Genomic DNA, 14,123 nt, shown 5'->3' on the forward strand with positions numbered 1-14,123 from the left:
GTAATCACTGCACCAGCTGACACCGCAGACTCGACTGCGAGTCAGTAAACCTACATCAAATACTTACATTTTGGAAACAGTGGCTTTGAAAAATCAACTCAACTAGTTAGTTATTTAGTATTCTTTTCCAAGAAGGTAGCCAAATAGTGATCTATCCCCCTCAAATAAGGTCGGGTCCAAAGCTAGCAATGCATTATATGACGAAACATTATAGAGCGTGGCTGATGCGGAATGAATGCCCAATTGCTCTCAATCCGCCTTGAACAGGCAAGAAGAGGTATAATTACTGTTTCCTGTTTTCTGGATCGTCTGTTGAAGTCACAGTGTACTCTTACTATAGCTATGAACGAGCTGTAGATATCCCTATGAGGAGAACGACAAGCAATGCTGTTGCAGAGTTCACATCTTTTCTCTGCAACTCATTTTATCAGTAAACGAAAATGCCAGTTTGAAGCACCCGTGTCACATTTTCTCATAGCGTAACACCCGGTATTTCTCAATTGAGAATGTGGGTAGCACCCAAGTGAAATGATCGTCTGGGCCATCTGAGCCGTCTTATGCCGCTTATTTGAGGCATTGTCTGGAGCAGCCAATGAAATCGCTTTATGGAATAATCCACGTTCGCCCGCGAGCAACAAATTCCACAACATGCCGTCTGGTAAGCCTTCAGCGAGATAGTGGTTTTTCTTCGTGAGGAAATACATTGGCGAAACGTACTCGTATCTCAGATGAACAGAGAGGTATTTTAGAGCGGTTTTTTGCAGGAGGGATGGTGGGAACGGCAACCATGTACAAGGAGATGGTTTTAAAAGCGTCAACGGACACTGGTTTGACGAAGGCACAAGTCCAGGTAAGCTTATTAAATCATTTGGTTAACCTCGGCTGTAGCTTTATACCAGGTTGTGCCGCATTTTATCTCAATAATTCCACAAATCAAACAAAACTAGCAATTCGTATACATCGCAGATGCATTTATATGTCAATAATAGCCTAACGCTTAAAGTTAATTGGATGTTATTTAGATCGTGATGAGGTACAGTTTCTATACTATCAGACAGTTAACTCTGCTTTAATTACTCAAGCTCAAGATCATTTACGTTCATCATACATGTGTATTTGCATTTCAAGGTAATCCATCGATTTCAAAAATTTAAGGTTTTTATTTGAAAACATTAAAAACATAAGAACATCATATGCAAAGAGAACATCCAATAAATTAATGCGGAAGTCTTATTGAAATCTGATGACTACATTGACCGTCACCGAAATTATGCACCAATTAATTAAAATTTAGATAGCTCTGAAACACGATTTGACTTTTACTTTGTGTGTTATTCACGTTGTCATTCTTGTATCATAATAATATTTTTAACTGATACCATAATTAAATTTGGCAACAGCTGGTATTGTTTGTAAAATATTTTTCTTCTTTTCCAATAAACTTGCGTGTCACTTCCCGTCTCGATCAGGCTTTTCTACATGCGGGTGGAAGCCAACATGAAATTATAATTTGTAATTAATGAATAAAGTTTTTTTTATTTGTTTTGTTTTGTTTTGTTTGACTACAACTGTACGAATTTAAGATAGTTGTATTATTATTATTATTAGTGTTTTTATTATGCAAACCCACAAGCTCATTTTGTCAAAGCAAGGTTCGGTTTATCCTAGGTTAGGAAGAAGTAGAGGGTGTCTGTTGTAGGTCTAATAATAATAATAATAATAATAATAATAATAATAATAATAATAATAATAATAATAATAATAATGATAAAGGAGTTTCCATAAAGAGCGGTTCCGGTACCTGTAGGACCTCTTCCTGCCATCTGTTTGGATTTCATTAGTGAAAATAAAAAGTGATTTTAGTGGTCACAGCCGTCTATTAAACCTTCAGTGGCCGCTTATAAGTATTGTTATTGAAACCCCTGATAATAACACCTTTATTTAGACACGATAGTGTTTAGAGCTGAACAGCCTGTGGGGTTGTGTATAAATCCAAATAAACTGTAAATGAGGTAAATTCAAATGATTATGGTTTTTGAGGAGAGGGGAAAACTGGAGTACCCGGAGAAAAACCTCTCAGAGCAGAGTAGAGAACCAACTAACTCAATCCACTTATGATGCAGGGTCCAGGAATCATACCCGGAACACATTGGTGGAAGGCGAGCACTCTCACCACTACGCCAACTCTGCTCCCTCTGTCTGTTGTCTAAAGCATATTAAATACTATATTCAAGCATGTACGAATACTGTAACTAGTGGCAAGGCATTATTGCAGTATTTCTCAATATTTCTGATGCATACCTCCTCTTTCTCCTCTCCTCTTCCTTTTTCCTCATGATAACACTTTTATGGTCTTTGATCAAAATTAATATAATTAAAAATAGTTTATGCATGTTTATTCAGCTGTCATCAGTGATAATTATTACTAATTTTAGCATAATGAGTAATATAACACTTACACTGAATGATTTTTGCAGAAGTGGTCGGGAATCAGAAAAGAAAAAGGCCACAAGTATCATCTTCTTCTGCAGATGCCACATTAAAAAGATTCAAAGGTGTCTAAGGACCAAATTCTTACAATTTAATTTGTGCTGAATTCTTTAAAACAGGTACTTGTACTAGAAGGAAAATATATTTGATTTACAGATACTCAGTCATTTTCTTACAATGCTGATATTGTCATTACTTTTCATTTCACTCCTGTTTTATCTATACTTACTACATTGTATAGGTGCGGTCAGTTGTGGCTTAATGTAAGTTATAAGTAGGAATTAGCATTAAATACAGCTGTAGGTATGGCCCTGGATTCAAATACTTTTTAAAGCAGGGATAAAGACGATATTGTTAAAAGATGGAAATTGACAGTTCACAGACAGGTTTATAATAATCCATTACTACAGATTGTTAAGACCCTAGATAGTTTTCCAGCCTGGAAAATCAAGTGCACAGCTGCCTATTTCCCCCTGGGTTCCAGCTATTATCTACATTCCTTGTCAAACCTGAGTTTTTGGTTTCATGTTTGTTTTTATGTACACTATACTCACATGTAAATCGATAGCAACACTGTAAGGATCACAAATTTCTCAAATTAATTCAAAGTTTACTGTTTAACGTAATGGTTATGAGTTCTTGTAAATGCACAATGTTTGTGCAGGAGGTCAAGGGTTCGAGCCCCGGCTGGACCAACACTCAGGGGCTTAAAATAGTTGAGAAAGATATGCTACCTTTCTATAACATAAAGAAATGCTTAGATATTCTAGTTTTCTCGGATAGGGACAATGAAATGGAGGTCCTGTCTCCTGCAGCGTTAGGGGCAGGAGACGTTAATTTCCCACGCACCAGAATACTGTGTGATGGATGTCCTCCCTTGGGGTGGGATGGGTGGTAAACAGGACCCCCATTGATACCAGTGTTTACAACACTGAAGGGGCTATCCTGTATGTCTACTCTAGACTCTCTTCCAGATAGGAGGGGGTCTCAGGACAAATACGTGTATACATACATACCAATACAAGTTGATCCAGTACTGCCTGACAAATGACTAAAACCTGTATAATGGGTTGTAAGTAATGTCAGTTGCATACAACCCATTATGTTGTATAATGCGTAATGTCATGATTAAGTATTGTTACTGCTTGACATCATAGCTATTAATATTAGGAACAATGGTTTTGATTTGTGTTATTGTAGCCTATAAAAGTAATTGTTTTCTCACTCAGACATTCTTTTCAGAACTGCTCTAGCTTGCATGAAGTTTTGGAAAGGAAACAGGCCTTTCATTGATACCTTGACATTTTTCAAGTGGTCAAATGTAGGCTTTATTGCAGATCACAATACAATTTATAATTATTTTGAATCATCAATGTGTTGATAGCTCATTGTTGGGAAATGACTGATCTTTAATTTAGTAATCAGTAAGTGTTATGTGGCTGTAATGTGGTCTTGACTGACATCAATGCATGTGATTAGTGCACTTGGTCATATATTTTTCATGAATCATATATGTTCTTTTACTGAGTTGCAGATGAATGTAAAGGTCTTACCTACCAACAGAAGAATAAGAAAGCATCTGAAAAGTGGTGAGAAAGAAGTGACATGGAGAAAAAAAAGTTTGTGGATTCTGCAAAAGTTAATAAAGAATTAAATGTCAAAGTATCAGAACTCACGGAGGAGCAGAAAAGAAAACTAATTGATAGACACAGAAAGAAACTTTTGGAAGAGGTACTATTAATACAGCTGTGTATGTTCACCCTGATAGAGTTAAGATGCCTACCTTCAAAAAACATTAATAATACTAACGGTAATTATGAGTTATTCATATTGAGCATTTCCTTAGGGGATTTAAAAGAAGTATTTTCGGGTCAGACCTATATCTTAATAATTAAGACTGAAGATAATATAACCTTTTTAATTGCCTTATTTTATTGCATGTATAGATCCTGGTTCTTGAAGATTTGGGTTGTCAGACATCCACATTATATCTGGATATCAGTGGTGAAATGTACAACCTTGGATCTAGGGCTGGAACAGCATTTCTTGCAACTAATCAAGAGATAAGCATAAAATTTCGAGAATATTTTGGTAAGAAGACAATATTTGCTTTCAAACAGTGAAATTTTATGTGACAAGTTCACCATAATTATTCACTTTGAGTGAGGTTAAGAATATGGAATCGAGTGTACTATTTTGCATTTTAAACCAAAGATGGCATCTGCAGCCAATATCCTATTTGTGGATTGTGGCCATATAATAGATGATAGGTTCTTAACCAACCCTTGATCAACCGTTTTCCTCCCCAGTCCTGCCTCTCTCTTGTTTTATGGTGTACATTGTGTATATTTTCTAGTGTTTGATTGCCCTCGCCTTAGCAGGCAATACATTAAGATTTTAATAAAGCAATTACCCTATATGAGTTACCCTTACAAACAGAGCACTGCAGATATTTCATTCACTGTTTAAGGTTTGCCATTTTGTGGGAAAACTGGAACATAAAACATCCTTTTTGTGGGTGTTGGTGGACCTCGTGAAGTGTCCATTAATGGAAGCTAAGAACTATGAAAAATGAATGTAACAGTTTGGCACTTTGTTTCAAGGAAGGGAGCATGTCTTCAAGAGCTGCATCAAAGATGATGTTAATAAGTAAGATCAAGATGCGGACACTGCTGTGATCTTAGCAAACAGGACAATGTCTTGATTGAGTCACCTATATAACAATTTTGCCATCTACCTTAGAGTCTGAGACAAGGAATTTCAGTGAGGGGTTGCATCTCATGGGACTACAGTACAAAATCCTATTTGACAGGGACTGGTTTTGATACCAAGAATAATTTATTTTCAAGTACTCCAGAGTTTTTAAACATTAATGTTATAGGTGTTGTGACTTTTTCAAAATTATGGTACATGTATGTAAGTTGAACCACAAAGAAGTGTATGGGCCATTTAATAGAATCCTCATGTGAAACTTACATGTAGCTACCATTTATATCTTGTTTACATATTAAGGCTTTTGTTCACTTTCTGTTTTATAGGTGCAAATAATCAGCAATTTACTATTGCTCATGTGCAAGACCTTTTCAACAAGAAATACAGTATTTAAAAAACTGCAGAAGTTGTCATTAAACAACCACGTTTTGTATGTAACTGATGGTTTGAGTTACAAATGGAATGTACTAAAGGAATGTAAATTTCAGTTTAATGCATGTATGAATTATTTCAGAAATAGAATTTTTCTGGTTTAGTTAAGAAACAGAATTAATTACAGTGATGTTTTAAATAATGATCAAGTACTGGGAAAGAACATTATCCGCACTGGCCATGGCCCTCTTTACTTTGAGTGTTGTGCAAATTTGGATTCTGGGGAGCCATTTTGTTTACCAGGGGCCATTCGCTCTGTTATTTTAGTTACACTTAGTCAACAAGGATTGTGTACTGTGTAAAAAGGGCTCAGTTAAGGACCAAAACAGTTACAGTAATTACTTCCTCAAAGACATGGCTTTTGCTAGAATGTTATGAATAATTTGTTGTTTTTCTACTGAGGCCAACTCAAAACCAAAATTCACTGCTAATTTTTTACTTAGATATGCAAACATTTGTAAGTAGCGAGCAGAATGGTCATGAGTGAAAGTTGTCTAAAGTTCCATCATCTGCCTTAGTTGAGCTCTGAAGGAAGTCTTAGGGTAATAATTTACTGTAAGTAAATTTAAGGTATTTTTTGCAGTCACAAATTTGATTAATTAAAATTTATTAAATTAATTTGCTGAACATTTCACTGATAAATGAACTTTAAAAACCCTCCATCTGGTTTGAAATCAGGCTAGATTGCTGTATCAAAGTTAGGTCAATTTAATTCCATAAAGGTATAACCAAAATGCAACTGTTCATTCACATCATGCCGCATTAGACCAATCAATGGAAATGAAATCATCGATCAATTTAGCTACATTACAATAAAATGTTAAATAGTATAATCTAAGTGAAGAGAATGACCCAATATTGATTCTAGAACCTAAGTGATAATAATTAGCCTGAGAGAATACACTCTTGATTGAAATGTCAAGACCAAGTATTATGCTGGAGCCAGAAAGTGTTTTTGTTAATGAAAGTCATTTAACCCTTTAAGCATACTTTTGAATGTTAACTCTATAGTTCATTTTCAAGGAATTGCTTTTTCTTTTGCTTTTATTTGCTTTTTCTTTAAATGCCTTAAAGGTTGTATTAATTTAATGTTTTGTCATGTGTAAATTTTAAGACGTCTAAATATAACATCAGAAATGGTGAAGTTACACTGGGGAAAGGCCTTTTTGGAACTGATGTTTTTAAGTATTCTTTTTTTAATCATATTGTAGACCTGTGGAATTGTCTTCCACTACACATTAGAATGATTGAATCTTTCTCATCATTTAAGAACAGTATTAATGAATTTTATCAAAACAAATTTAATGGAAATAAGGATAGATTTTTGTAATTAATTAATAATTATTGTCATGTTAATTATACTATTTGAGCTACTATATTATATGTAAAAATTTTTTTTCTCTTCATTGAGGCAGTTTATTTTTATGAGGAATCTTCGAATTCTGTATAAACTGACCTAATTATTCAGATCTTTTGAATTTTTTATTTTTTAAATAATCATTAATTTATCTTTAATTTGTATATTATGTTAAGACCTGTATAATTAAAATTGAGTATATTAAAAAATTAAATTAAATTGTTACTGCGGACGTGTCACGTATAGGATTAAAACAACACATCATTTATCTTTAATGCTCTCCACTGAACAAGTTTCATATCAGTATATTAAGTGTACTTCACCAGGACCCAACTTATATGGTTTCTATTCTTATGAAACGTACCCATAGTAAAGTCACTTTGAATTTTGTGATTCGTTGCAAATTATTTCACAACTATAAAATATCGTCGTTTAATTAATACAAATCACCTTTGAGGGAAAATTTCCTTGGTTTCTTCTCATTCTTTCTTTTCTGATAGTAAATATTTGCTGTTTTTTAAAAAATTGAATTGTACTGTATTGAATTAATTATATTCAATGTGAGAGCAATCGTGCGTTCGGAGAAAAGAGAAAGGCAAATCACTGATGGACACTAATAGCTTTGACCTTAGTTTGAGCTGAACAATCAACTCTGATTTTACAGTTACGAAGCTAACTACACTTGCTAGGGAGATTATTTTTAGTAGCATTACTTATTTCTTTTTTGGATAGATTGTAAAGATTGTGATAACTGTCAATCATACAGTTGTTCATGACTTTTTTGATGAGGTATTTTACGTCGCACCGATTTTGAGCTTGTCGCTTGTTTTCAAAGATGGAACACTTGGCAGGTCTGAATGGGACCTCCTTTTGAAATTCAGCTGAGATTTTGGATGCCACGCTCAGAGATCGTATGGCGACAACCATCATCCAACATGTATCGTTAATAACTGCAATGTATTATGTCATAAATACGCCAGTCTGATACGGTGGCCCAGAGGGGACATGCTGCAAATAAAAAAGAGTTGCTGCAAATAAAAAAGAGTTGCTGCAAATAAAAAAGAGTTGCTGCAAATAAAAAAAACCAGTTGCTGCAAATAAAAAAAACGAGTTGCTGCAAATAAAAAAAACCAGTTGCTGCAAATAAAAAAAACCAGTTGCTGCAAATAAAAAAAAACCAGTTGCTGCAAATAAAAATGTAAATGCTGCGCGCGCATTTTTTACGAGTAGGACTGGGAGCAAGGAAGCGATTCACCATGCTTTTCCAGGTTACATTTCTAGTGCCTAATTAATCTGTGGATAATGTTTTGTACGTCTTGTCAGGAAGAAAACCATCCATACGATGCGAAATATTGCTTTGTTTGTGGTGAGAAACTACCTCAAGGTTCTAAAGATATTTACAGTCCTATCGAGTTATACTTTCATCGAGGTTATCGTTACCAAGCAATTGTTGATTTACTTTCTCTTCTAAGTTTCACGGCATAGATATACATGTAAGAACACTTAAACGAAAGCTACATGAAATGGGTCTAAAGAGAAGAGGAAACGAAATCGATATAGACATAGTTAGAGAAACCATTAGGCGCGAGATGCAAGGAGCTGGAGAGTTAGCTGGCTATAGGTATATCTGGCACGCTCTTCGATTGAGACATCATATGCACGTGTCACGTGCTCTTGTAAGCAAAATTATGAAAGAAACTGACCCTGCTGGAGTTGAAGAAAGGGCAAGAAAACGTCTAAAGAGAAGAAATTATATATCAAGAGGACCTAATTATTGCTGGCATATCGATGGTGAGTACTAAGTCATTACATAAAATTTGTTACTTACACATGTAACCGTGGTGCACTTTGGATAGAAACTGGCAGGGATGCTCGTCAAAAATGGTCAAAATGATCTCTAAACGGTATTGCGAGATATTCAAAGTGAGAGTTATAGTTTAAGGTTTGTACCCTTATAATAATGCCCATTTAGCCTGTGTTGCTGGCAGTCTGAAGTTAGCTAAAGAAAGGAGAGGAAGCACCACAGACTGCAATGCATGGCTAAGGTCTATACTGGAGGGTATGGGAATGTATTGATTTTAGCCTTAATTTGATCAAACTCACACAGTGTTTTGCAGTTAATAAATCATAATTGGTTTATTATCAGTATTGTGTTGTCACACGCATGTGATCATAAAATTGCATACTAGCATTAAATAATAATAATAGCATTATATAGCATATAAATTAATAAGAAATACTATTAGTAATATTTGATTTACTCCACTTGATTTTTTTTTCTTTTGGTAATATTGAGCTTGTTTGAAATTCTTTTTGTAGGTTATGATAAGCTTAAATCCTATGGCTTCCCTATACATGGTGCTATTTGTGGCTACAGCAGGAGAATAATATGGCTTGAACTGGTTCGATCTAACAATAATCCAAAGGTTACTGCCATGCTATATCTTGATGCTGTTGAAACTTTGCAAAGTTGCCCTAGAGTTGTGAGGTCAGATTGTGGAACAGAAAATGGTGTTATTGCTGGAATGCAATGCTATTTCAGAGCAGATGGTATTGATGAATTTGCTGGAGAGAAATCTCATCAATATGGTTCTTCACCATCAAATCAGAGAATAGAGGGATGGTGGTCCTTTTTCCGAAGGAATCGATCAAGTTGGTGGATAGACTTTTTCAAAGATATGGTCCAGTCAGGAATACTTGAACTTGGAAACACATTTGACATGGAATGCCTATGGTTTTGTTTCTCAAAGGTTCTAGAAAAGGAACTTGACAACGTAAAAGACCACTGGAACACACATTACATGAGAAAATCAAGACATGACACAGTTGCAGGTGTACCTGATATTTTGTACTTTTTACCTGAAAACTCAGGGTTAATGGACTGCATGGTTCCAGTACCCACAGAAAAACTAAAGGAAATGGAGAATGAGTGTGGGATTGACGGCGATGAAGGCAATAGTGAAGTGGAGGAATATCTCAACTACTTTGAACATATCATTGAAACAAATAATTGGAAGATGCCTTCAAATGAGGAAGATGCATTTGATTTATTTCAGAATTTTAAGAATTTGCAGATTTGATTCGTAAGTACTTCAGTGGTAAACATAAAATTCCAGTACAACATCCATGATGTATCTTTTTTTATTATACAACTTGTAAAATAAGTAAAACTGTAACAAATAGACAAATGATATGCATTGAAGTTGTAAAGCTAACTGACTTTTACGACAAGGATATTGTTCAAGTACTTAACAATAGACAGTGAGTTAAAGCCTCCCAAAGCCATGTGATTCTAACACTGCAGACTCCAGCATTTCTTGCATTTCTTGTTCTGTATTGATATGAATTGGCAGTTTGATTGTTGTATCACATGTAGAAGCTGTTGGACGACAGCGACACCCAGGTACACAACCATGCACAAATAGGACCTTCAGCTTCTTTGGAAAGCCAAGTGGTGGTGGATGGCAGCATCCTGTTAGCCATTTCAGGAGATCTTTCAGCTTCAAACTATTGCCTAGAAGATACATAGAAAAAATTTTAAAAAAATCGGAAATATTTCATGTCGACCTGCCAATGGCTAGGAATCTTACACATTGAATAAAAACAGAACTTTTTGTCTTTTTATTATTGCATAAACACTTTTTCTGTATATACAATCATAATTAATTCAGACAATCACCAATTAGATTCAAAAGTACTAAAGGCTATTTAGCACCATTTTGTTTTGTTTTCTTTAAAAACAATCTGAATGTTTCTTGTTGTTTTTGAAATCCAATTTTTGATAAAGATTTCCAGTCTGAAAACATGGAACCAGAAAACATATATATATATTCATCATAGAAATGATTATAATAATAATGATCATGTAATTTAAGGAGGCTTGTTAATGGATCACTAGCTCTGTGAGGCTGCTCCTGCCAGCTTTTTTTGGTAATGTTTATAAAAGAATAAAAAACTAAAGAAGTAATCCTATACAGTATATTAAATTTCTTTCTCATTAAATTCACTATTAGTTACAGTGTAGTGAGTGAGTGGCATAGTCACACGTCTAACAAAATACTTTGAAATCTCAGATAAAAATTAAAAAAACCTAACCTTACCTCTTTCAAGATTGTCCACAACATCACAGAAGAACTTATAGGTGGTAATCTCGAGGTCTTTCTCCAGCTGTAATAGGCTATACTCTACTTCCAAATCATCAAGAAATTCATCCACTGTCATCTCAAAACAGTTACTACATTTGAAAAGTGGCTCCCAAATACTGGGACTTTTCTTGATAGAGGAAAGTAGTCCACTGGTGTGGAGTCCACTTTCCAGTTGCAGTAGTGCTGGTAAATATGGTGTTAATTCTTTCATGCAAATTGATCTATAGTTAGAGTGAAAATATATGTTAGAATAGAAGTAAATCACACATAATTTGACAGAGATTTAGGCACAATGACAATAATAGGGGGCATGAAACACTGCAAGAAAAAGGTTCAAGTCAATTCACTATATTTTTCAGTAACACAAAAAGTTATTGGATCTAAAAGGACAACTGCACATTTTCATGCTTTTTTAACACAACACTGTACACTAAAATAAGGCCAACTCTGCAAACTCCATGTTTCCCTTGTTAAACTTTGTTGTGTGCAACAACACCATTTTGACTTTAATTGTATGTCACACAAAAACAGAGTATGTATTGTATAGTTAGTTACAGTATTTCATATTAGTTAGTATTATATCTGAAAATAATCTACATACTGTACAATTGCCTTGGCAGATGTGATTGTTTCTCTTTGTGGAATACTTCTGTACCCAATCATTCCAAGTACTTCGAAAGTCCTTTCACTCATGAGAGATTCTCTCACCTCAGCATCTGTGGTTGCCTTTGATAACTAAAGTATAAATTCATAAAACCATCAAACAAAATTATTTACCTAAAGTATACTGCTATTAGGCTTACCACTGTAATCAGAGGTAGTACTGCCTAGTAACAATGTTACATATTTGTATACCAGTGCAAGAACCACACACTGCCTATCAATCATTCCCATTAATATTCTTTATCTTACCAATGATCTAGCTTACATTATCAACAGCTTCTTTTAGTTTAGAATCCTTGATGTCGATTGGGGATAGCTCCTTTCCCAGGATATAGTTTGCCATTGGTGGTGCCAAGAAGTTGGGAGCTGGTCCACCCTGTAAGATTGACATGCCCATTATCTCTCCACAAAGCTTGAAATCATTGCTGGCCAAAGCAACAGCCGATGTTGTTGGATAGCCACTATCAAAATACTTTGTCTGCATCATTGATAACAACTCTGGAATGAAGTGAAAAGGTCATAATCAAATTGCATTTTATGCTGCTGTCAGTACTAGTCTTTTAACATTTATTAAATCTTTCAGTACCAGACAAACACTTTCAGTACATACCTGTAAACAATTCCCTTTTCGGTCCACCATCATCTACACATGGCTCCCCAACAAAGACTACTTTAACAACAGATGTGGGTTGGATTTTTTTTTGCCTTGCACTTTTAAAATCTTCCCACAGGAACTTTCTTCGTAAAGAGACCCTAGTCACCTCTATTGTTGGCCATCCACCCATAACTTTCGTGATTTCGTCTTTTAAGATCCTTTTTGCCTCTTTAGGATCATAGTCAGCCATTGATGTGGTTTCATTGTTTGAGTCAGCTTTCAAGTCATAAGGCTGCTCATCCTCTAACAACCATGCTGAGCAAGATGCAGCATGTTCCTCAACATCTGAGGAACAAAACAACTCCAAACAGATTGGACATTCAACCAAGCCAGATGTCGATGGCTGTTGATCATCATTAGGAGATGTAGGAGTAGGCATAAAAACTACTACTTGGCTGGATGTATTTGTTGTACTAGTGTTAGTTAAAGCACTTGCAGTTGTTGGAGTGGGAAAGGAAGTGGTAATGCTTTTCGCACAATCGTCCTCAACAACAGCAAACAATCTAGAGGAAGTGGGAGTAGAACCAGCTGGATTTGTTATGCTAGTGTTGTTGCCATTTTCAATGCTTAGAGAAGTAGAAGTAGAAGTGGTAGTGCTGGAGCTGGCTAGCTTTTGGTAGTCATCTGAGCCTTCAGAGTATTCATCATCGAACAATCCAGAAGTAATATGCTCAAGGTAGTCGCTATGGGTGGCTAGATACAGAGTTATTCTGCTGTATGGCTTTCCCAGCTTATCCTTGTATAACTTAAGCACAAATTCCTCATTTGTGCCAGGAACCTTCTCAGCAATGCGTTTATCTGGATAAAGCAGTTTGAATCCCGTCGGTCGATTGAGAATATCAGTGTTGAATACACTGTGTTTTTCCACTGCTTTTTCTCGTAACTCGTCATATTTGGTTAGAGGCGACACTTTCAATGGAAGGTTGGAGCCCCGTTTCACTCTTATTTCGCCGTCTTTGGTAGCCATCAAACCTATCTGAATTGTAACATCTTGAATACTTGTAGGGATAGTGTTTAACTTGGATTTCTTGTGAAAATGTTGCGTGCGATTATCTTCTTTCCGCTTGCGAAATTCAGCGAACGACTTCTTGTTTGGCGCACCAGTGGGCTTTGCACCTTCCGAATACTTAGTTCCACACTTTGAGCAGTAATTGGCATCTTGTGCCAACTTTTCCTGTCCACAACCAGAGCAAAACATGTTCACAAAACTAGATTTATAACAGAGCTTTGCGAACAAGCTGTAGACGTGTGAAATCGTGAACACGCGTCATCGCTTCATGGCTCCCAGTCCTACTCGGAAAAAAATGCGCGCGCAGCGTTTACATTTTTATTTGCAGCAACTCGTTTTTTATTTGCACAGCAACTCGATTTTTCATTTGCAGCAAATCCTTTTTTATTTGCAGCAATTTGTTTTTTATTTGCAGCAACTCGTTTTTTATTTCCAGCAACTCATTATTTATTTGCAGCAATTTGTTTTTTATTTGCAGAACTCGTTTTTATATAGCAATTTTTTTATATTTGCAGCAACTATTTTTATATGCAGCATGTCCCCTCTGGGCCACCGTAGTCTGATACTGAGTCATCGCTGCAAACACAGGACATAACTTTAGATATAGGGTGGGTGAAGAGCAAAGAAAATGATTAATAAAACTGGGTTGAGTGAGCCACT

At 35.5% G+C, this 14,123-nt stretch overlaps 3 protein-coding genes across 4 annotated transcripts; 2 read left to right on the forward strand and 1 right to left on the reverse strand.

The window, feature by feature from the left end:
• The first annotated feature begins 2,721 nt into the window (after positions 1-2,721).
• Positions 2,722-7,223, forward strand: LOC148726051 (uncharacterized). 2 transcript variants are annotated; one of them, XM_088726575.1, is made up of 4 exons: positions 2,722-2,753; positions 4,025-4,221; positions 4,437-4,581; positions 5,529-7,223. In XM_088726575.1, the coding sequence occupies exons 2-4, from the start codon at positions 4,096-4,098 to the stop codon at positions 5,594-5,596; spliced, it is 339 nt and encodes a 112-aa protein (XP_088582701.1). In that variant the 5' UTR covers positions 2,722-2,753; positions 4,025-4,095; the 3' UTR covers positions 5,597-7,223. The 2 variants fall into 2 exon arrangements, with proteins under 2 accessions (XP_088582701.1, XP_088582700.1); XM_088726574.1 differs by lacking the exon at positions 2,722-2,753 and having other exon boundaries at positions 3,278-4,221.
• Positions 7,224-7,996: 773 nt separating this feature from the next.
• On the forward strand, positions 7,997-10,696 carry LOC111344122 (uncharacterized). Its single transcript, XM_022951329.2, has 2 exons — positions 7,997-8,782; positions 9,311-10,696. The coding sequence occupies exons 1-2, from the start codon at positions 8,515-8,517 to the stop codon at positions 10,069-10,071; spliced, it is 1,029 nt and encodes a 342-aa protein (XP_022807064.2). The 5' UTR covers positions 7,997-8,514; the 3' UTR covers positions 10,072-10,696.
• Positions 10,117-13,707, reverse strand: LOC111320245 (uncharacterized). The gene is made up of 5 exons (XM_088726562.1): positions 12,410-13,707; positions 12,065-12,297; positions 11,738-11,871; positions 11,092-11,357; positions 10,117-10,505 (listed from the first exon to the last, which is right to left on the reverse strand). The coding sequence occupies exons 1-5, from the start codon at positions 13,650-13,652 to the stop codon at positions 10,258-10,260; spliced, it is 2,124 nt and encodes a 707-aa protein (XP_088582688.1). The 5' UTR covers positions 13,653-13,707; the 3' UTR covers positions 10,117-10,257.
• Positions 13,708-14,123: the final 416 nt, after the last annotated feature.

Source organism: Stylophora pistillata, chromosome 7 (genome assembly GCF_964205215.1).
Source record: "Stylophora pistillata chromosome 7, jaStyPist1.2, whole genome shotgun sequence".
NCBI classification, from domain to species: domain Eukaryota; kingdom Metazoa; phylum Cnidaria; class Anthozoa; order Scleractinia; family Pocilloporidae; genus Stylophora; species Stylophora pistillata.

Coding starts and splice junctions, on each gene's coding strand:
- LOC111320245 (XM_088726562.1), bottom strand. CDS start 13,652: ATGTTTTGCTCTGGTTGTGGACAGGAAAAGTTGGCACAAGATGCCAAT. Junction 12,298..12,409: donor GAAAAGGGAATTGTTTACAG/GTATGTACTGAA, acceptor ACTTCATTCCAG/AGTTGTTATCAATGATGCAG. Junction 11,872..12,064: donor TAAAAGAAGCTGTTGATAAT/GTAAGCTAGATC, acceptor TTTATACTTTAG/TTATCAAAGGCAACCACAGA.
- LOC148726051 (XM_088726575.1), top strand. CDS start 4,096: ATGGAGAAAAAAAAGTTTGTGGATTCTGCAAAAGTTAATAAAGAATTA. Junction 4,222..4,436: donor GAAAGAAACTTTTGGAAGAG/GTACTATTAATA, acceptor TTGCATGTATAG/ATCCTGGTTCTTGAAGATTT. Junction 4,582..5,528: donor AAAATTTCGAGAATATTTTG/GTAAGAAGACAA, acceptor TCTGTTTTATAG/GTGCAAATAATCAGCAATTT.
- LOC111344122 (XM_022951329.2), top strand. CDS start 8,515: ATGGGTCTAAAGAGAAGAGGAAACGAAATCGATATAGACATAGTTAGA. Junction 8,783..9,310: donor TTATTGCTGGCATATCGATG/GTGAGTACTAAG, acceptor TTCTTTTTGTAG/GTTATGATAAGCTTAAATCC.